At 40.0% G+C, this 23,511-nt stretch overlaps 1 protein-coding gene across 1 annotated transcript; it reads right to left on the bottom strand.

Moving 5' to 3' along the window:
- Positions 1–546: 546 nt before the first annotated feature.
- Positions 547–5,139, bottom strand: LOC139120086 (histamine H2 receptor-like). Its single transcript, XM_070684165.1, has one exon. The coding sequence runs from the start codon at positions 4,668–4,670 to the stop codon at positions 3,579–3,581; it is 1,092 nt and encodes a 363-aa protein (XP_070540266.1). The 5' UTR covers positions 4,671–5,139; the 3' UTR covers positions 547–3,578.
- Between the last annotated feature and the right edge of the window lie 18,372 nt (positions 5,140–23,511).

Genomic DNA, 23,511 nt, shown 5'->3' with positions numbered 1-23,511 from the left:
TTATTGTTGAAAATTGTATTCAAGACCGGACTAGGATTCATTTGTAAACAATAAACAATAACACGATTGGAACTATTTTGGGATAATTGGATTTTCATATTTTTCAAATTTCTCAAAGTGTTAGGTGCCGTATAGCTGAATGTTGCAATATTACAAATTACTCATAAAAACAAGTGTGTAATGTAAAAAGAAAAGCAGATGAGATTACATCTATAGATTAAATCGACATCACTTCATCATCCAATTATCCCAAATTAGTTCCAATCGTGTTCAATGATCACTACACACATACAAGCTGTGTTGACAAAAAGAATACTCAAAATTTCAGCATGACAAACTGATTAGGGTCAGACACGGTAGTGGATATACAGAAGCAGAATACTGAAAACTTGCCACAAGTTACAGCTTATGTCCCTTTAACAAATGGGGACTGCAATCAGTGGGTATGTGCCGTGATACGCACAGTTTCACCGGCGCGCACCTTTGACGCCTTTTCTGCCTGAATGAAACGGCCCATTTTTTTCGATAAAAGCTTATGATGTGAAGTTAAAATAAACAGCACTACAAGAACACCAGGTCCTCCCTGGTTTTATTTGAAATAATCCATCAAAGCAGACACAATTAGTCGAACAAAAATATCTTTTCTTCTTTCTGCGTGTAACGGTATCAAATCGAATCTTTCTTCTAGCTGATCAATATCAAACGTGACACAGACTCCTCGTATAACAATGGACGAAACCTCATTAAAATAATGAGGTTTTGGCAAGTAATATAATAGTACACTCAGAGCAAATAAATCAACCGGATACATTATTAATAATGAAAATAAAAGGTGCACTCTATCCATGTTATTATCAGTATGGGCTACATTTCATTAAATGAACCCACCCCAACGTAACACTACCCCAAAGTAATCAGCAATTAACACAGGCACAAATATAATACGCGTGGCCTTGTATAACTTGAAAAAAAACTGTACCATTAATTTCATGCCCTATTATTGTTTCATTGCGGAAAAAGTAAGACCTCGGACCCCAGTTTGATTGGATTATACCATTAACCCCTACCGGAGATTTTGTTAAATTTTACATTGCAATATATTGAGCATCCTTATTTGGAAGTATATATTATCAACTGTTCAGCGAATATTTTGTGCAGTATCTAGTCATTTAAGTAGTTACGTCCTACAAACGGTTTTCATGTTAACATTCTGCGTGGTGAACACGTGTGTGCTTTTGTAATACTACAGTGTAAATGGGCGTCTAAACTTTCAGTCGACGTGTGTTTGACAAACCAATGAGTACTCTCCCTGTTGAAATGTTTCTTGGTAACGGTGTCAGCTGACACGCTGCACGTTAGCGATATAACCAGCCTTTTCTGGCGCTCTACTTTGTCTATTGCCAAACTACCATTATACAAGAATGATTCGAGCGATTTTGTTTTCAAGTCAAATTAATAAGCTTCCACATTTGTTTACCGAAGAACGAATCTTGATATGAAAGACACGTCAGGAAATGATGGTGTTTTTGTGTTTTTGACTGACCTATATTTCGATTAAAGCTCTTGAGCGCAATGTGTTCTTGTCACTTTAATTTCGCTCGGCAAAATAAGTTGAACGGATTCGCATCTCACACGAAGTGCATTTCCCTGTTAAACTCAGAGCACTTCACTCTCTGTCATCAAGGGCAGAAAGCGTGTTCAGTCAAAGGTAAATTGGAAATCATAAAACCAAATTACGGTGGGACATTGCGTTCGAATGAGTCGGTATTTTGCCCGGTTATGCATACGTCAGTGGAAATGCTCTCCCCAAACGATATTCATCAACGAACATTTTGATTTGGTCTTGCTTTTTTTCATTCAATCAAGTTGATTTGTCGCAATCGTATAATCATAGAGCACGACCGGTCAGACTCAATTGTCTCCCATCATGGAACACAGTATCAAAACAGATAGGTTAATTTCCCACGGTTATTCTCCAAATATCAAAACCGAATTGCATTTTAAGTCGACATGCTGTGCCACATTGATTGTTAATATGTGAACTAAATACCACGTGTTGTTTTTCGTCGTTAGCTAGGATAATATTGAAAATTGATCTTGCAGACGATAACCATAATTCTTTCCCGCTAATACTGCGAATATTGGCTGTCCCGACAACTTGCAACACTCCCTCCGTTTACTTCCAGTAACTATCTACAGTTTACTCATTAATAATAGAAGATGTCCATCAAATTTCTAGACACTTTTTTATTTCCCAGCAGCTGCAAGGATGGAGAACGGTTGAATTTTTATTGACTTCTACAGTCTGCACCCAACTACAACTGCCTTGGCCGTTACTCAGTCAACAGTCAACACAATGACACCGTCTTCACTGGATTTGGAACTACCAATGGCAGGGGCCGTCCCTGTTTGCTCCCGTGGATTTGCTACCACACAGAAACTCAGTCGGCGTTTATGGACGCCGTGCTTGATACTTCTTGTCATTAAATCAATTTAAACTGATTTAATATCAAGTGAAAAGTAAAGGAATGGCACGAGTGCATAATTCAACGAATTTAGTTTCGTGGGTCTTCAGGACTGTTTTCTTGAGGAAAGGTGGGGGGAAAAGACAACGCCCTAAATACATAGTCAACATTACACCTTCAATTGTAAAATGCACATCAGCATGGGTTGGTAATGCGTCAATAAAACTGTATCAGTCCCATTAATCCTACAAATCATTAATTGACATTGATGAATGTGTCTTTTCCGAACGATAGAGCATTCTGATAAAAATCACTTTTTTCTCTTCCCTACGTGGTTGCATTGTCTTTGCCAATGGGTACCTTACCAATAACCCTGGGCGTCAGATACAAAACCTCGCAGCTACAAAGCTACCGAGTTGATGTTATCAAGCTCGGTTAAAGAACGCCCCGTGTTCAATAAGTCCTCCATTAGATTTCCTTTCAGTCCTGCATTTAACTGAAAATTAAGTAATGACGGCCCGCTGGTGCGCTGATGTAGTTATGCTGCACGCGACTCTATGCATACCCGTCATGACAACAGCCGCCACCTATCGATCAATCCGGCGTGGGTTGAAGCAGCGCGATATGATATCAAATGCCATTTTGGCTGTGCGTGTAAATACGGTTAGCGAGAACCAGATATCATATAATAACATTAAATCAGGATAAATCAAGAAACTGCCAGGGTTCACAAATGAAGAAGTTTCTCCTCAGTGCCACGTTTACTCAGGTCTGCTGGCTTTTTCACTTTATCCGAATAAGTATTCTTCCGGCCAAAATCGTGGATCGGACACGAAGCGTAAACGTGATGCCAGAAATCGATTTAGACACAGGCTTCCATTCAGGTGTGACGTTGTTGTTCTGAAATTGAAACCAGGTCGCAGAACTTAAAATCGTACGCGCGTATCTGTCACAGCAAGTCATATTTAAGCTGCTGATATTATGTGAAATAAACTGTCTGTGGCCTTAAAATTCTGGACCAATTTCTCTCAGCTATATCATATGCAAGATAGACCTGAGTGAGTGAGTGAGTGAGTGACAGGATGGACTATTATAGGTATTTCCCTGTCTTGTTTAACATTCAGTCACGGTACTACTGTTCAAATCCGACCTTCTGCCGCACGCACAGCGACAGAGAATATCCCGGAACGCCTTCCTGAACTCGTGATTCAAAACTGTATACACAGTTGGATTGAGGGTGCTGTTGAAATATCCCATCCACAGAAATACCGAGTAGAGATCATAACTTACGTCGTGGTCCCTGTTATACAGAAAGGGCCTCAGAATGAAAAGTGTGAAGTACGGCACCCAACATATGGTGAAGGCGCCCAGCACGACAGCGAGCGTCTTCGTCGCCTTGTGTTCGTCCACGTTATTGGCCCGCGCGGCGTGGTTGACGTCGTACATCCTGGGCAGATTGCAGATTCGCTTCGCCTGCTCTCTGGCGATGCGGAATATACGGAAGTAAGTGAACAACATCACAAACAGCGGTATGAAGAAAGTCCCCAAGCCGTCAATTAACACGTAAGTGCTGCTGCTCACGTCGAAGTTACAGGCCGATGGGTTTTCGACATTTTGGACGGTGCCGTCGAGTGTGTTCCATCCCATGTGGATCGGCAGAAAAGACACCAGGAACGACACGCTCCAGATCAAGACCAGAGCGATAGATGCTTTGCTTGTCGTCATAATTGCCTGATATCTCATCGGTCGAGTGATCGCAATGTACCGATCAAGACTAATGGCAAACAAGTTCAAGATGGACACAGTGCACAGAAGTACATCCATGGATATCCAAATATTGCAGAGAACAACACCGAAGGGCCACTCTCGGCGAATTTCGTAGATCGCCGAGAGAGGCAGCACCAGGAGGCCGACGAGCATATCCGAAACGGCAAGAGAGACGACGAAGAAATTCGTCACTGTTCGCAGCTTGCGATTCACGACCGCCGCCAGACACACGAGCACGTTGCCGAGAATCGTAGCGAGCGTTATGGCAACGATGACGATTCCGATGATGGCGATGATGAACGTCGGTCGTTCGGCGGCTCCGTCCGGCAGGGTATCTCCGTTCGACTGGTTCCATTTGTAACTAGCTTCCCTATCCGTGGTAAAGCTCTTGTTTGTCCAAATATCAATCTTTAACCCATTGGGTACTTCCTCGGACATCGTTCTTTCCTCGAAAACGCGCCAGGTATATTACCAAGCACTTATGCAAAAAGCCGACATGTACACTAAGCAGTTCAATCAGTGTCCACTTCGCAACAGTTCCGAGCAGCGGGGTTATCACACGAACTCCGCTATTGCTGTAGTAATTAGATTTGCCGGGAACACTTTGTGATATACCGCCGCTGGGTTATCCTCTAAAGAGATTCTAGGCAGAGTCATGTCGCACACTTCCGCAAGGCCCTGTATATAGCTCAGAATGCCAAAGACAACATGTGAGTCTGTGCGCACTCGGTTCATTCATCCTGTGAAATGCCAAGTAAAGAGCGCCTCGCGTCTCAGATCTCGCGGGGAAACGCGATATTTCAAAGGGTTGCGAGGAACCTAAACCAACTTTAGGAGTCCATAATGTTATTCACATCATCGTTAAAATAGGGAAAAATCAAACTGTAATTTCTCGAGAGAGCAAACACGGAATAAAGTCTTGTCAAACGTAAGTTTACATCAGTGAATATTTTACGGCCAGTTTTTATAGACACGTTCTTTTTGACTCAAGGCCACTTCTCGTTTTCTGAGGGCGTAATAAATCATTTTCTCTTCTTCTGGAAAGAAATTAAATTTCTTGCATTATTGAAAGTTCGATGTTTACTTATCATGTAAATCTCATTTTCTTGATTGGAATACGCCTCCGTCTGGCTTCAAAACGTTCGTTGACCTTCCCCCTTTTCAGCGAAAATGCGCGCGTTAGCGTATTGAAAACTGCAGCTGGTTATGTGAAGCAGAGTGCCATATTGCTGTGTCGCCTTCAGATGATTGTAGCTATGGAGCGGCTGACCAAGCGAGTCGAACAACGATGACACTCTTTGTTTCACAGTCAATTTTTGATGAATTTATTCTGACATTTCAAAAAAAAAAAAAAAATCGCCCAGCATTCTTTTTTTTGTGTAGAGTTTTTTCCCTTTATTTGTTATTGCTTACATCTTGGTTTTTCGGTCGGCTGGAATTGCCATGGTGACAGGAAACAATTCCGCATAATTGATCATTAAGACAGCGGAATAAGATTGGAATGCACGCTTCCTTTGCAGACAAAATAAGCAATTGTCATGCGCAAACAGTGAGGAACAAAATCTACCACGGAACTGCAGAACGGACTACGGTTACGAGCCATTTGATCAAATTACAGAACAACTTTAGCATAAAGCGAACGCAAATAAATGTACCGCAAAGGAACCGTATCAGTTCATGTGCGTCTCACGCCAGAGTCACTTTACTTTGCGCGCATATATTGGTGTTACTATGATTTCTCAATAAATCTAATTATAGAAAGCATCGGGAACAATTTGAGATGCTTTTTAGATTTCACTTTGCTTCGGAAGGACGTTCAGGTCGTAAAACCAATGACAATTTGTCATCCTATTCTGACATTGCGTGGCTGGGAAAGAGAGATATTATATTTGCTTATTGCTGCCAGGTAACAGATTGTTAAACAAACCCACCGTCGCCGGCTGTTGTACGGATAGATTTTGCTCGGAAAGTGCTCGCTCTACCAGACAAATCTAACACGTGTTTTATGGGAAATATTACGAGTTACTGAATCCACCGAATGGATTACGTTCCAGTGTCCCCGACTCGAGTGCCCAGACTTCAGAAAATAAATTATTAATCGTTGATGCCATGTCATGGAGGGAATGGCCCTATTAAAGATTTGGTCTAGGTCTGTGAGTTATGAGTCGATTACATTGGAATTCTAGAGATGTATAGACATAAATAAGGTTTTTGAAACTAAACTTATAGTGTTTGAGTTTCTCTTTTGTTAAGGTAGTATGCACCTCGAAAGTTAAAGGCTTAAATTTTGCTCAAACTTGCCTGAATGAAATTTTCAACCATTCTCTTAACAAATCAACAACAAAAATCGGAGGTCACCATGTAAAGTTTGGAACTAGCGGAACAAATCACCCAACATTTCGCGATATTTGAAATTCTAAATGGCCGCCATTCCCGTGTTAACTCTTTGGGGTAAAAATAAAATTTTGGATTTTCGAAAAACTAAGTCGGTGAAAGTTTTTTTTCTTCAAGAGCTTTAAAATGAGTCTCAACAAGTGGTAGATCAGAAAAGAATTGTAGAAATTTGACCAGTCCGACTATCTGTCCCCGAGGCGCGTTCTACCTTAACTGTATAAAACATCCTGTCCGTTGGTTGGTGACTTTGACAATCTGTGTGTTGATATTCAGTGCCAGCCCGAAAATCTGACTCACTTTCCCTTCTGTCTCGGTCTGTCTCTTTGTTTTCTTCCTTCTCCCCTCTATCTCTCTGTCCCCTGTCTGTCTGTCTCTGTCTAATATCCCCGTCTGTCTCTCTCTCACTGTAGGTTGACAGTCCCCAGGATGATTTAAATAACTGTGATGAACTTTCCTGCATGTTTGTTTTGATATAAGTCGTAAACTGTTTTAAGGTCACACATGATTATCGACCTGCGACAGGGTCGACGAATATGAAAGATTCTTATCTCACTGCAGAATGTCTCAGACGTGACTTATCGCTGCTCCTGTGAAAAGATAAAAATGAATGTTAACTTTTAACGCCAAAGTTTTCCAAATATTACCGCTGTATTTTAATATGCAAAGAGAATTCAAGTTTTAGGAAGGGAAAATGCGATTCAGGTTCTAATAACTGATTAGCACGTACCGCTATATGTTTTTCGCGTTCAAGATTTTACATATTCTCTTGCGGGAGTTAGTACAGCATGTATACTTTTCCAAAAAATTGTGTTTTTTTTTTTACTTTCAGCTTACAGTCAATGAATGTTATATTTTGAAAACACTATAAGGATAACATTTGTTTTTTCCATTTTATCATTCCCTCGAAAGACAAATTGGTTGATCCCTAGTCTGTACGTGCAAGTGTGTTTTTTCAATACGACGGGTAATGTTGTTCAACATTCTGGCAGTCCATGTGGGTTTTCTACGATTGAGTTTCAGCTGACCTGAAGGTGAAGTTGACCTGCATGTGTGTACACTAATTTTGAAACGTTCGACGCAAATTTGTCAAATCCGCGGTTTATCACGCTCGGTTGTATATTGACTTGCCCTGAAAATTGAATGAAGAGCAGTCAGATTGGATTGCCGTGTCGTCAATTTTGCAAGCTTTTCTATGCTTTTTTGTGAGTGGTTTCTTCAATGCTATATTTAGCTATATCAGACCTTGATAAAATTGCACGTTGCAGACCTTATGGCTGGTAATAACATCCAATCACAGAATATCAATCTTATCACGTGATTTGATCTTAGCTGATGAACGATTCCTGATTTTAACGACGTCGTGCCACAGGAATGGCAGCCTAAAATTATGGTGACTGTAATTTGTGTTTCACATGGGTCTGTCTGCTGTTTGATTTGTTATTGTTGCAAAGAACACATTTGCACATTTTAGACGACATCTTAAAATTCTAACCATTGTGTCTCAGCTGCCTGAGATACAGTATGTCAATACGGTTAGCCTTTTAGGCCTAGCGTTTGCCCAAACGCGATATGTTGAGCAAAGTTATTGGAAAGGGAATTCTTCAAAAGTTTACAATTTGAGAAAAATACACACCAGAGGGGAAAAAATTAAAGGAGATACAATTGCTTTTCCGACGCTTAAAGAATGTACTATCGATCATCCTATCCAATGAACAGATCGCAGGAATTTGAAGTATAATACATTTGATGACTTTTCAAACCTACACTTGAAACTGTATTATTACGCCTAATAAGCTCACCTAGAGACATGACATGGTTTGTTGCGAACATAGCTGATGCACTACAAAATGGAGGAAGACCGAGTAAATGTTTGGATGGGCCCGTGTGTCGCTAGAAACTGTCTTCCAATGACGGCATTAGCCACATCAGATGTAGTAAAGCCTCGTATTGCACGGAAAATAGTCCATTTAATTACATTCAACATTCGTGAGGATCTTAATCCGCTCTGAAGTGCAACACTGATTGCTTCAACTTGCGAAATAGTTTCCACGGAAACTATACAATGTGGTCACTTAGCTGAATATAAGTTCACCCATTTCATCAAAATTTCGTATTTTTCGAGCTGAAATTGACATACATTCGGTTTTTCGAATCGGGCGAAGTGGTTTTATTTAGGTGTGAATGAAATATGATTTAAAATTATGCCAGTTGATTATTATTTATTACAGTACCCGTGAGACTGCTGACGTGTCAGGTTATTCTATTTTATATGTTTTTCTTCGATGTTCCATCTCTGCATTCCAAAGTTTCTGCGACATTTACAGCCTTCGAGCTTCTGTTTAGTATTCCAGGCATTTCCCTGTCATCGAGACGCTCGTTGCCGCGTCTCAAACAGCGAGATTTACGCAGCGAGCTTTATCTCAGTCACATCGACAGGGTTTACATCGGGTTTCAATTTCTGGGCAAATTGCGATTACCGACGATTCAGCAGATTATAACGAGATTTACGAGGGGGCCGTCGAAATCGGCAGATTTATACAACGATATAAATCTCTACTTGTTTTTGTTTTCGCAGCAGAAATATCATTTTTTTATATTATTTTATGCGCCACGCAAGGACCCTTACGTTACACAGAATTTGTGTTTCTGTAAAATACGCTTGAGAACATTCTAGTGTTGTTAGAAGCCGACTATTATGTAGGAAGCGACCTACTTCATTCATCATGTTAACGCAAATGATTGCTGATCGGGAGTTAGCTAACAGCAATGTGGTCAAAATATTCGAACATGTTATATAAATCAGGCTCACAGAAGATTATAGTGGTCCCACTGACGAGTCATAATTTTAATTTATTTGAAAAAGAAAACTAATGAATCAATCTCTTTACACATCGCATGATTAGTTTTTCTTCGTTTGTTGTTCAGTCACCGGGTCGTCAACTCTCTTGAAACTGAGTGTAAGGATATACTTGTATCTTTTGTAATGAATAAATATACATGGAGTTATTAAAATAAAGAGTTGTTCTTCGAATCCGTAAGTGTTGTAAATGAATAAAAGATCGCGGGGCATTAGCACCAATTAAACCGATTACATAAAGCATCAATCATGGGAGGAGTAGATAATTGATGCAATGAATATCGTCACTGTTGCAAACCTTCATCAGCTTGTCGATTCACGCGGCATGACGTCATCACCACTGAAAGTTATGACTTGACGTTATGACTTGTAATTCAGTAGGGCTTGACGTAAGTTGTATGATTTACAAATTATATCGCTGACGTGCCATAGAGTGTTTAGAGCCGAGAAATTTGAAAAAGAGTGGCATAAATGTGACAGTCTGAGTATTATCATCGCATCATTTCATTGGTAAATGGAGTACAATGTGAGGTAGGGCACAGTCCCTCCATACACGCGTGTAGGGGACTGTGGGTAGATCAAGATTCTCCTTTCATAATGGCATTTTGTTCAATACTTGTCAATAGACCATGTTCCGAACCGCGCGAGACATTCCGAGATATCGCGAAAATATGTGGTTCGCAGTGGACGTGTTCTCGCAACACAGGACAAACTGCGTAAAACAGGACAAGTCGCTAATTACGTTAAACACTGCATAAAATATATGAAGTTGCAAACTTTGCTCAGTTCTGCACTTTTTCTAGTTCCGTACAAAGTTTGACTTGTATTACGTGGCTGGAAACCTGTGTCTACGGACATGTATTAAAGTCTCGCGAGATCTCGCAATCAGCGGAACATCGTCTATTCACATACATGCATACCATTATGTGGCATTGCAAGCATAAGATGTTCCCTCAGCAGCTTCCCGGATTTAAGATTTACAATAACAAAGAGGAACATTATGAACGCAACGCAAAATTACCTCGGTTCTCCCTCGTATTTTTACAGATACGGGTGAATGTAAACTCTTTGCCCTTTTCCTTCGGCCTTGGTCAAATATCGGTGGGTCGGAAGGCCTAGGTAGATTTTACATGTTTTGCCAGGAAACACGACTGGATCAATTTCGATATTATAACACGAGGGTTAAAGTATCATTTTTGATGTTTAATGTACCTATGGCATAGAAAAAGTTAAAATTTACCATCCTCAATTGACATTTTCGTCCGTACGCGTAATAATAAACGATATGATAAAATGTGTAAAATTTCTTTCGCATCTGACCACAGTGTATTTTTAAAACAGTTCAAATTTGTTCTGAAAACCTGGCTATTCATTTATCTGTATTTTCAAATATAGCGATGATAGTGGTTTGTTTTAAAAGAGACATCTTTCCATTACTGGCGCGAAAATTCAAAATCAGGATAAAATTACAATACTGAGTTTCGAACCAACATCTTTTTAAATGATGCGATCGCAAAAACATGATGAAGCATAGGTCGTCCAACCGCTTTATCCAGGTTGCATTAAAGGGACATTAGCTCTAACTTTTGACTAATTTTTCACTACTCTGTTTCAATGTATCAAGTACAGAATTTTACTATAATCCGATCATCATGACCAATGCCCGGTGTCCTTCTTGCCAACACGGCCTGTGTATTTGAAAAGATCATTGTTATTGTTGATAAATGTATTCTAGTCCGGACCTGAATACAAAATTTAAACAATAACAATGCAGATTATACTCATATAGGGTATATTTACGAGCTAAATGGCAGGAATTTCTCCATGGTTTAGGGATTCAAACCAGAAACTGCAGATGATACACAGAACAAACAAAATTAAAAAAATGACCAAAGTTACACCTAATGGATCTTTAAGGCACAGGAAGCTTTAAAAACACACTTAAGAACGTTCATACTCGGAGTGATTAGAAATACCATTCTTTATGATCTCACTTTTGTCTCCGGTTTTTTTTGAACGTCGTTTGAGCTTCTGGAACAGCTGGATGTATGCGCCTGCGCCGTATCTTTTTTTTTCCTGATGTGGTGACGCTTAATGCGAGTCTCGCTGAAGTGCTGCAAGTTAGATACCCAGGGAGCAGATGTCGTGCGAACCCCTTTCCTTCAATAAATATATGGAAAACATTTATGACGTAATGCCGGTTTCCGGCGTCAAATCAGAAAGCATAACAAGTTAATAAAGTTGACACCTTTGTCCGTACGGGGCTGTTAATATCCTTTTCTGAGGGAAAGTGGCACGCCAGATATGTCAACGAGTGCATCACAATGACTGCAAGTACGAGTTCGCCAAGGCCTCAGAAGAAAAACGACGCAAATGTATTTATTGCTGTAATGAAATCAGCTGCGTTCAGACCAAAGTTGATCTCAGTGATAGTAATCGTTGATATCTGTGCTATTTTTACTGATGGGTTACCAGGCAACTAATGACCGTTTTTCAGAGCTTAAATCATGTATGAATGACTTCAAGATTATTATGCAAATAGATTTATGGACGAGTAAGTGGATAATAAAAGGGAAATATTTGCAGCATTTTTACCAGATTTACGAAATACCATATGGCGTCTCTACTTATATCCGTGTATTGCAAGACCGAGCATCAACGTCAAAACTGAGTAGGTGTGAATGTGGTCATATTTTCCCAATATTCTATCTCCTTTTCATGATTCATTTTGTATTTCTAGCGATGCAAATATGAGATGTCATTAGGTGACGCAGATGAGAACATCTATTGTGCATATCACTGTACTGTAAAAAAAAATTAATGAATTGAAGAGTAAGTTACGTACCACGGAGGGCAATATTACGATTCGTATTTTCGGTCTGTGGGCGCTCAATTTATCGGCTTTGTAATTTGAGACGTCGTTGATCGATAGATCAATAAAGCACACTATGAATTACTGTCACTGCAAAAAAGTCTCGGGTCATCAGTGCACTGAGAAGAAGAATTCTTTGATCAAAAAAACTGACAAACTATACTGTATATGGTGGCTTGTAACTTTTACATAAAAACGACCACACTGTCGTAACTGTGGCTTGAGTCGATAAAGAGTTAACAAACGTTGGGCCTTGAAATTGAAATGTTACATCTTAAAATGCATATCGAATATGCGCACCGAGGACAATAAAACTCCCAAATGTGTGGATTATAAGTGATACCGCAAAGCAACCACAAAGATGATGACGAGTGCACAAACACGCCATGATTAAAACGAAACTAATTCTGGCGATGCCTGACGGTCCCTCTCGAATATTTTGTCTGTACCGCTCTCACTTTCCTACACAATCTCTCTTTGTTACTTTTGCCCATTCATGTGTTGTAATTCCCAGTGCTTTGTAAGAGAGAAAGCCAATTATGGCAACTCCTGCGGGAGTGTCTAATTTTAACACGATCTGGGAAACCGACAAACGTTTTCACATACGTTTATGGCTGCAGGGCTTTCACTGTAAAAGACTGAGCATTCTCCTACAAAGATGTATATTTCTCATAGTTATGCATGTTTAATATTCCAATCATGCACTACAATCTCTCATGGGTTTCTGAATAAGAAATAATGAGATTAAGAACAGGACCTAAATCAGACTTGAATGAAGTACATGTTTAGTTCGTTAACGTCGATATCGAAATCACGAAATATAGTCAGGATTCGAGTTAAACGTATACTTGTCAGGGCGGCGTGCGAAGTGAAAACGTTAGAATAATGAGTTCATCCCGAGCCCTTGGTCCTTGATACGGGAAGATAAAAAACATAGTCGGCATTTTGCGGTAGTCAGCAAATGAATAGTTTGGAGACGGCCCACAAGGTCGATTTATGATTTATACTTCGATTTAGGTCACCGATACCTACAGTTGGTTTCGTGACTGAGGGCCGCACTTATGCTTGGCTCTCCTTAATGGGGATTAAGTTGTCATGACGATTAAATATGTAATTGCTTCTGTGTTGGGATTTCACCGCGAAGGGCGTTTTCAACCCGTGTCTGCACTCTGCTCTGTATTGACACCTCAAGCCATGTGTTGATCAGTGCTTTAAAACTGCTCGCGTAATATTTCCTACGAAGGGCGTTTTATCTCCTGTCAACTTTGATCAGACTATACAAGCGTACAATCCAAACAGTGAACGGTCGAAAATGAATAATATAGCCCCTTTGGAGAGAAATATAAAATAAATGACCCATCTGCTTGGCGGGAATACGGGTCCCTTGCCCATGAGCGACGCCGTAAAGACCCTTGCTGTTTTTCATTAGCTCGTCCATTTGTTCCTGGTTACTCCCAATTACACGAATTAAAATGCATTTATCATAACTATAACCTTGGCGGGAACACTGAACCCTGCAATCGCGTAGAGGAGACTACCGTTATTTGTTCGACTGTAATGCTTAATAAGGCAGTTTCAGCGCCTGTGAAACCTGAGCGAAATTGGTGACCGATAAATTTAAAATACATTTCTTTTCAGCAGGCCGCGCTTTATTCGAGATTTTTCTTTTCAACAGGCCGCGCTTAATTTGAGAAGAAATCTCTGTGATTATGAGTCGATCATTTGACATGCGAACCAAAACATAATATTCAAGATATCCCTCATCCTTCTTCCCTCTTATCTCGTGCCTCGTTCTTTCTTTGAGGAATAGCCCGTCCACTAGTATTTTAATACTACAAATGTTTACCAAATCCGACTATAAACTTTTGTTGGGATTTTCCGAGGGCTTTCGGAGATGCAACTAATTCCACATACGATCGATATACAATAGTTAATATGGGAGCTCATATCCGAGGATCCAATTTATCTCTCAGAGGCTCGATAACATGACCATCGCACAGTTTTGCAAATCTTGAAGGCTTTCGTCACCAAGGCAACCGCATCCTCGAGGCAAAGAACGAGTTTCAGTGTGTATACGGATATACGTTCGACTCGCACACCTGCCAACGGCTTGAGAGTCGGTACGTATATACGCCGTCGAAAATAAGACGACGGGATGTGCGTTAGAATTCTGGAAAAGGTCATCGAACATCATTGAAATTGTCTCCTTTCCCATGGGAATCATGAGCGAAAATTATAGCAAATAGAATAATTACATTTTGCCACCATCGCAATTTCCCAAGGAACCCGAGGAGTTGAAAGATAGAGGCATAAAGCCATTTTACGAGATATAACGAGAGTCGCGGAAAAGCGCGAGAATGATGAATCGATTGAATCGATTGCGTGCCTCATAGAGCGATGTCACACTTGTCAAAGATATTTACATCAATTATTTACCAGCAAAAGACTAATTCGCATGTTGTGTCATCTTCATTACTCACGTCTCCACACTATTTTAATTTTCTCATTTTTTGTTTGATTTCTCATATCGGTTAATCGTGCATGAATATTATATATCGGTCTCCAATTTCAGTGTTTTACATGATCATTAAGGCTGAGACAAATGTTAAAAATAATGCGTTTTCTAGATGATTCTGTATTTTTTACTGTATGTATGTATGTATGTATGTATGTATGTATGTATGTATGTATGTATGTATGTATGTATGTATGTATGTATGTGTGTATGTGTGTATGTGTGTATGTGTGTATGTGTGTATGTATGTATGTATGTATGTATGTATGTATGTATGTGTGTGTGTGTGTGTATGTGTGTATGTATGTATGTATGTATGTATGTATGTATGTATGCATGCATGCATGCATGCATGCATGTATGTATGTATGTATGTATGTATGTATGTATGTATGTATGTATGTATGTATGTATGTATGTATGTATGTATGTATGTATGTATGTATGTATGTATGTATGTATGTATGTATGTATAAATCAATTTGTCCCCAAACTAGTGCTCAGCTCAAGGTATTAACCAGTCACATCCAACGACGGAAACGTGGTTTGGAAGACCTCGACACATTATCAGACGTGTACGTCTGCGAAAAGATTTTCCAAGTTACAGTAAGCTGTATCATATCATGTGCTGTGACGTCAAGTTTAAAGGAGAAAATAAAATAAATCTGTAGTCTTGAGTGAAAGATTCGCTATATAGAGAATGGCCATGAATTTTGGCTGATATCGAGATAATCGTCTGTTTTTCCACCGACTGAGGAAATTGAAATACAGATAAAACATCACCGAGGGCTGAAGATTATTCTACATAAGATGACATGGTTGATGTCTCTATACTTCAAACATACAGTGCGGCTCTTTTATCATCTTACATTCTGATGTCCAAGGGCTGCGTAAAATGGAAAGTACGCCTCCATCAGAAATTTAGAAAAAATAATTACTCACGGTCTCAACAGGGGGTGTTTCAATCTGCACAACTGTGAAGTCAAACGACAAACAAGATGGGTATAAAGTTAACTTAAAATTATAATTGCAGCATAATTTTATACTGACTGCAATCTGGCTGCATTCCCTAAATGTGATCTGGCATAAACCTTACCCAATTGTTAAAAAGAAAGTCAATTAATGAAATTTTCCTGAGCATTACCTCTTCAACTCTTCTATAAGTCGTGCTAGGGATCAACCATTATAGCTTTGGTGAGGGATTAGTTAAAAAAGAGGTGAATAATCAGCACAGCAAACCTTGCTAGAAAGATTTTTCCATCCATGTTGATTTTTTGAAAATATATTATGTTCACGTGGATGTCGGCCAAAAGAGTGTGTTAACTTGACACGAAAATAGTATGCATGCACGCTATGCGAAATAAAAATGAACAACTGTAGACGCTAAAAATGCATGCCGACATCCTTACCCTCCCCAAAAGATTTAGTGGTCCATCCAAAGATTTAGTAGTCCATCCATAAGAACATTTTAGAAGATATTTGCAAGGTCTATAGACAGACAAACAGATTTTACAAATTGGTCATTGCCTGGCCAATCAGATGCTCATGATGGCGTATTCTTTATATGGATTACCTAATATGGATTATGTAATTACTACATCTGAAACAATATAGGAAGTTTTCTTAGCCTTATCTTGACCTGAGGTCAGTGACGCAATGCCCAAATACCTACAGAAAGAAAGAAGACTTCTTCCTTGGTTTATCCCCGCTATTAGGCACGGAGATGATGTTTGCAAATTCCTCTGAGATGAAATTTGTCGGTGGATTCTATGTCCAACGGTTTGAGAAACTCCTTAATCTGTTCGCACGCTCTAAGTTTACATGGCAAATCATTCTCCCTGGTAGACTTTGTACCCTCCTATTCTAGGTTTGAATATACCCTTATATTTTCTGTCTCTTTCATTTTTTTTTTTACTCTTGGCCAAGGACAACGATTTCAAAGAACGGGAAATCGAACTGAAAGCAAAACTTATAATCAGATGTTTTGGTATTTCTTCTTCAAACGTCGCAAAGTCCTCAGGTGGACGCGGGGTTTATGTCAAAGCATAGCTCGGAGACATGGGCTTCCGCCTCCTTCTTCAAACACGGCGTCTCCAGAATGTCTGTTGTCTCGCGGCGACGTCGGCAATGATTCATATTTGACGGGGCTCAGTCTTCTCTGTGAAGAAACATTGTCTGGCGAGTCGCTTTGTATTCTGGGTCATCGTCCCTCTCAAACACGCTTAGTCACCGCTAACCCAATTCTTGCTCTGCAAATACAACAAGATTAGCCTGGCTGACAATGGCTTTGTGTGAGGTGCATTGCAACGGTGAATTCATGTTTCAATGAACTACAAGGAAACCTGTTCAAGACCTTAGGAATCGTACGGGGATCACTGACTGACTTATGTATCTCACTGAACGAGTGAATCCGACAGTGAGCAAGCATAGCAATAAGGCAGGAGAACCATTTGATTTGGGGGGGGGGTATGGAGGAAATGGGTATGGGAGCAAATTTTTTTTCCTGTCACAGTGACAGCAATTTTTTTTTTCTACTGTCAGAGCTGCGTCAATTTTTTTTTTTCAAATGGAGTAGCAATGCAAATTTTTTTTTTCTTTGTCATCAAGTTTGTGATGCGTTGTCATTATTTACGGCCTGAAACTCAGAAATTTTGAGTGACACCCCCCCTCAACCATGATGAATTTGAGTAGCTCCCCTCTTTAACTCTAAAATTTTGACTGATCCCTCCCACTTAGAAAAGTTAAATACAAATACATGTATTTGTAAAATTTACAAAATACAGCAACAGTAAAGACCTTTGAAATCCTGATGTACTCTGCTATCTAGACTATCATCAGTTATCTCATGATGGTTCAAAAAAGGTGAACCCATCAAAATGAAATTGCAAGTCACAATAAAATAAAGATATAAAAGCTCACGTAGTATCTAACCATATAATATATTGTTTAATTTGGATGGGTATTATGACAGGGTTTTCACTATAGGATATCTGACCGGGCAGAATTTGAAAGTACAGGGGGAACATGCGAGAGGCTTAGGGGGAAGAGTCACAGGGGCTTTCCCCTACCTTGCATGGAAAGTTTAAGATATTGATGTGTGCAATGGTGCAGTCTGGTGCAATCTGAGAGGTGTTTTTTAATTTTTTTACTATGTGAAACTGTTATAACACCCCAAGGGGGAGAGCACGAGAGGGGGTTTCCCCCTCTCGTATTGGAAATTTGGGAAATTGATGTGTTTAATGGTGCAATCTGAGAGGAGTTTCAGGTTATTTTGCACTCGGTAAAACTGTTTGAAAATGACATTGAACACTGCAATATTTTTTTACATTTTATGCATGATCAGTGTTTGTGTCACAATATTCAACAACCAAACAATGACAATACAATTTGTGAAAAACAGTTCTGTTTGCCAGAGACTGAAGATAAATAAATATACAGGAATGGAAAATCTGTGACCTTCTTGTGTCATTTCTCCAGCTGCCAGCTTCTAATGAAAAGCATGAATATGGTATGTTTAACTGTCAAAATGGTCATTGAACTGAGGTAAATGAAAACATGTTTCTGTGATAATAAAGGATGAATTCACAACAGTTCAGTTTTGTCCTAGATCCTGTGAAAATTTTGAGAAATTGATGTGCGCCACGGTGCAGTGTAGTGCAATCCGAGAGGTATTTTAAATTTGTCTTTTACCAGTAAAACTGTTAGAAGACCAGAGGGTGGGAGAGCACGAGAGGGGGTGCCCCCTCTCGCATTGAAAATTTTGAGAAATGGATGTGTGCAATGGTGCAATCTGAGATGTGTTTCAATTTGTTTCGCCAAAAAAAATTGAGTAACCCCGCCCCCTTCTTCCTCTCCACATTTTGAGTAACGCCCCCCTGAAGTTTTCAATTTTTTTAGTGCATGACCCCCTCCCTTGTATTTCATTATATTTGTTGTTCCTCAATTTTTCATGGTCAACTTGTACATCTTCCTAATATATTTATATTGAGAGAATAATATATTGATTTTAACACTAGTTCATTGACTCCTGTCTTGTGTTTTAAAATTTTCACAATTTACAGAAGTCAAAAAGTCCCCTTTAGATAGTGCCTATGCCATTGAGATATTGCAACAGAAATCCTGAAATATGATTTCTTGGGTCAGAAAAGGGAAGGAAAACATTGAGTGTACGGAGGTGTAAAGTAGACCTATGTAGTGCATGCTTATATCATAAGTGCTGGGAAAAAAACATAAGAATTGCTTGTGGTAAAAACATTTGCGCCGCCTATGGCGGCGCGCCGGCAAAGAATATATGAGAATAGGGTTTCCAAATTTTGCTAATTTCTGGTGCATTGTGACAATTTTTTTTTTCACTTCTGTCTGTTATGACAATTTTTTTTTCTCAGGCCATGACAGGATCAATTTTTTTTTCTTCTATCTCACCTGGCGACAATTTTTTTTTCTCAAAATCCTCCATACCCCCCCCAGAAATCAAATGGTGTTCAAGCATAGCCATAAGGCAGGAGGTTTAGTCTAAATGTCCTTCCCCTAGGCCTACACTTTTTCTGTTTTACTGGAATCGGTAATGACGATATCACATCACGACTTAAGGATTAATTCGTCTCGATTGATTCACAAAAATCCTTGGAATCTGATATGACAGGAACTATTCAATTAATTCGTTCTGTTGTCTTGAGCAGACATTTGCCGCTGTAACGACCCAAACCCATCACAGATCACAGCAAAGGTAACGTTCCTGCTGTCTCTGTCGTGATGAAGTCACATGACTGTGAGTTCTCAGATTTCACCTTGAGTGTAGTGGTCTGACGTTAGTGGCAGCCGACTGTCGCCTTGAAGGTTATAGGCGACGCTAATGTCTTTGATGCTGTCAACAATTTGACAACTGTGAACTTGCACCTCCGTGGCACACCCCATTTTCCCGCGGTCTAATTGACAACCTCTGTCATTGGATGGAAACACACGTCGTTTACCTTGCTCTACACGCATCCATGACCTTTCTGCTCTGCACTATTAGCAGAAAACATCGTCTACTGGCGGTTTCGTTCTTGATTGAGTGACTCAAGATGACCGTCCATGCTCCCTAATAATTTGCGAGGCAGTGCTACACGCAAGTCTCGATAAGAGTTCGCGCCATTTCGAATAAGTTGTCGACTGCCGGCAAACATTTGAGTGGCATGTCATCAGTCGGTACGGTATAAGTGGTGTGTGAGAGCGTTTCCATTACTCCAGACAGAAGAGAATTGTAAGATTAGGGGATCCTTATACGTTAATGCTCATGCGCAACTCAAAAGGTATAATGACTCCTACATTCAAGGCACTTTAGAGAAAATCAGTCGATCATTGATACAATTATGATTTTTTCCAATAAAGCGGTGTAATCGGACCATGCATCTAACTTACTCTAGATATTGTAACAATACTTTTAGGAAATATAAAGCTAAGATGTTTGCCGTCGAGTTGTAGATTGCGGCAAAGACAGCCAAAGGAAGTACAGAGCAAAGACAGACATCAGTACAGACAGACAGACAGATTGACAGTACAAACAAACATAACAGAACATCAGAAATTTCACACACTATTTAACATCGCACCTCAAACCCTATTTGCACATTGGTTTCACCTTTTATTATTTCTGTACACCATGAATTTTCAAATAAAAACACGCGAAAACAGAAGAAAACACGCACATCACAGCGGAAGTTATTCACAACAGATGACAGCCGACAGGTAAGCACGCTGAGGCAACACTTAACACGTCACAGCAATGGGACGACGACATACTTGATCCAAAAATCTCACCCATATTTAATTCATGCAAATCATGCAGGTATACTTCCACCCGGCTCTTGTTGTCGAACAAAGTGACTATTTTCCCTAGGTTTTACGCCCCGTGGGGGCTCCGAGCGCAGAGTGAAATGCTCAATTTGCCTCAATAGATAAGGTGCTGCTACAACTCAAAGCCTTTAGAAAAAATCTTAGAACAGCGATAAATGTGTTTTAGGGAATACACTTAAGAAATGTTCTGAGAGATATTCAAGAAGAGCGGCGGGGCAGAAAGTATACAGGGATAATTTATTTCTAATGATAAATTGAATATGGATTCTTTTAGCAGACTGTAATCGTATTATTGACCAGGATCCCCTCACTGAAGCTACTTCCGCTTTATGTCACACACGGTCGCCCCTTTCCAAAGTCAAAGTGATTGGCATGTGACAGTATCCTGAGCAGAATAAATTGATTTAGATTACATTTTTATACGAGAACTTCACCACCAATTAAACCCTCTAACACTTATCAAACACCTTCCGATAACCTTCTTCGGTAGACGGTAATTACAAAACAAATTGTCGACTTTATGAACTAGCGCCAATATGTTCACGCTAATTCTTGTTTTACGCGGGTTGCAATATTAACTTGAACTTTAACAGTTTTCTATCGACCCCATACCTTGAGCGCAAAACAGAGTTAAGCGTTACCAAGTTCATGTTTAACCGCTGCGACCTCGTATAAGTCGTTGGAAATGTTTGAATTGCAGTGCTGGCCTTAGGGGAGACCTGGTGTTGATCAAAGCTGTCCTGGCTGACTCCGGTGCACGATATATCTTCAGGTTCATAAATTATTGTTTAGAAATCGACTGGATGCACTTCTTGGGAGGGGCAGTCACTCAGTGCCAGACGAGGGCGAGCAATAAGTGAAGATGACGCTGTTCTGGAGATGTTATCAGTGAACTGAATCCAGACAAAACGAAACTACGAGGCTTTCGCAGTGTCCCCTGTGTCGACGACACAGTCGTTAAAATCGTTCAACACAATTCACGCACTCTGGCTGGGCAGAAAGCCCGCGCTGATAACTGAAAATAGAAGTATACATTCACCAACACACCGTTATCGCCTGGCGCTTTCTGTCACATGCGGAAATTAAAGTCTCGACTGAAATATTCATACATGTGTGTAGCGGAGAAAAAAAGAAATCGGACTGGACAAGAAAATTATGTGCAGGAAAATAGGCGTGACATTATGGAATGCATGTCAGAAGAAAGCATATTATCTCGTTTCCCTGGGCGGTAATTTTGATAAGAAGCGTGGTTACTTAGGTTATCAATGGAAAATGCAAGTTGGCTGGCGTCAGGTTGTTTTATAACTTTAAGCTTGTATCAGCCTTCATGTACAAGTAACCACGATAGTATTCTGAGAGAAGAGCGGAGGATAGTAGAGAAACATAAGCAGTCCTACGAGGCAAAGTTTAAAGGGAGAGGGTCGTCGGAACTGCGCATGTGTGCAACTTTCCTGTTTGCAAGCAATGCAATTTTGCATGATATCTAGATGCATCACGTCTCAGCTGCAAAATTTAGATTTTACGATATCCATTGTTAACAAACATGTTTTAACTTTCATCAATGGCCAACGTACGAACAAAGCATTCACGTAACACGCATGAACACACGCCATAGGACAAGCATTACCGGCTTTTGATGCGGTATTTTCCTATAAAGTGTTTACTGCATTACGAATTTATGTCGAACCAACCCAAAGGATGTAAACACTCGACGGTGTCGGAAAATTCATCCATGCCCCCGTCTGCGTTGAACTTAAAAGGGAAATATTGAATTTTATGCCTCGCTGGACAGCTTCGTCCGTTCGAGCGGAAAGTCAAGGAAGTTCATGACAGGAATAATACCGGGTGCAAAAGGGCCTCGCGGCATTAGGTCACTGTGAGTCTGAAAAACCGACAAATGCAACTTTCACTCTCTACAGGCCATCATGTACGTGACTTCGGCTTCAATTTACTGCACTCAGTTTTTCCCATAGTCAGTAATTGCTAGGTCTCTGTGGCGTCTTCTCCAGAACATCGCCTTTCAAGAACTCCATTAATCCAAGAACGACTAGACACACCTCGACCGATGTCTGACTCATCTCTACCGGTACACTTGGGGTCGGTAAACGACCGAATGTAATCTTGAATCTCGTTTTTCCCCTCATGCCAAGCACACAATGTACAAACTATTAAGTTAAGCGAGCATTTATAAATATATATTTTGAGCAAGGAAGAATTTAAATGCCTTCAATTAAGCACTTGCAACGGGGTGAATTCATTGTTACGACTCTGGATTAGAACCCCGCGGCACAAGATAGCATCCCCGATTCGCCTTGATGAGACACAAACGTGCAATATAAATCTAGACATGATCATCATCAACAACGATGGGGACATATTAACTTAAAGATGCGGGGATTTATTTCTGTGTTTATTTTATGGTTACAGGGTGAAATTCCATCAGTTTGTGACATTAACTGTTCCCTTAAAGTCAATATGCCATGAATGATCTGTTTTGATAGAATGGCATCACTTATATGGCCTCAGTTTGGTTATAGGTTGCTATATTTTAGGCAACATCCGCTACAAGCTGAAGCAATATACATATCAACGGCTCTGTGAAATGTACCATCTTCCTTCTAAAAGTATCAACATGCAGCTCAACACTCCGTGCTTGTAATCACAAAAAGGCATTTAAGGCATTCGCAGAGCGCCCGAAAGCAATGTTATGCTTTGGGAACGAATTTTAGTTTGACAAATTAGGCAGCTTCAAAACTTCTTGCGGAATAGCGAAGTCCAGTTATATAGGAATTTAATCGGACCATTT

This window comes from Ptychodera flava, chromosome 20 (genome assembly GCF_041260155.1).
Source record: "Ptychodera flava strain L36383 chromosome 20, AS_Pfla_20210202, whole genome shotgun sequence".
In the NCBI taxonomy this organism is placed as follows: domain Eukaryota; kingdom Metazoa; phylum Hemichordata; class Enteropneusta; family Ptychoderidae; genus Ptychodera; species Ptychodera flava.
Note: the sequence above shows the minus strand (reverse complement) of the source record. Positions and strands in the feature narration are given on the sequence as shown.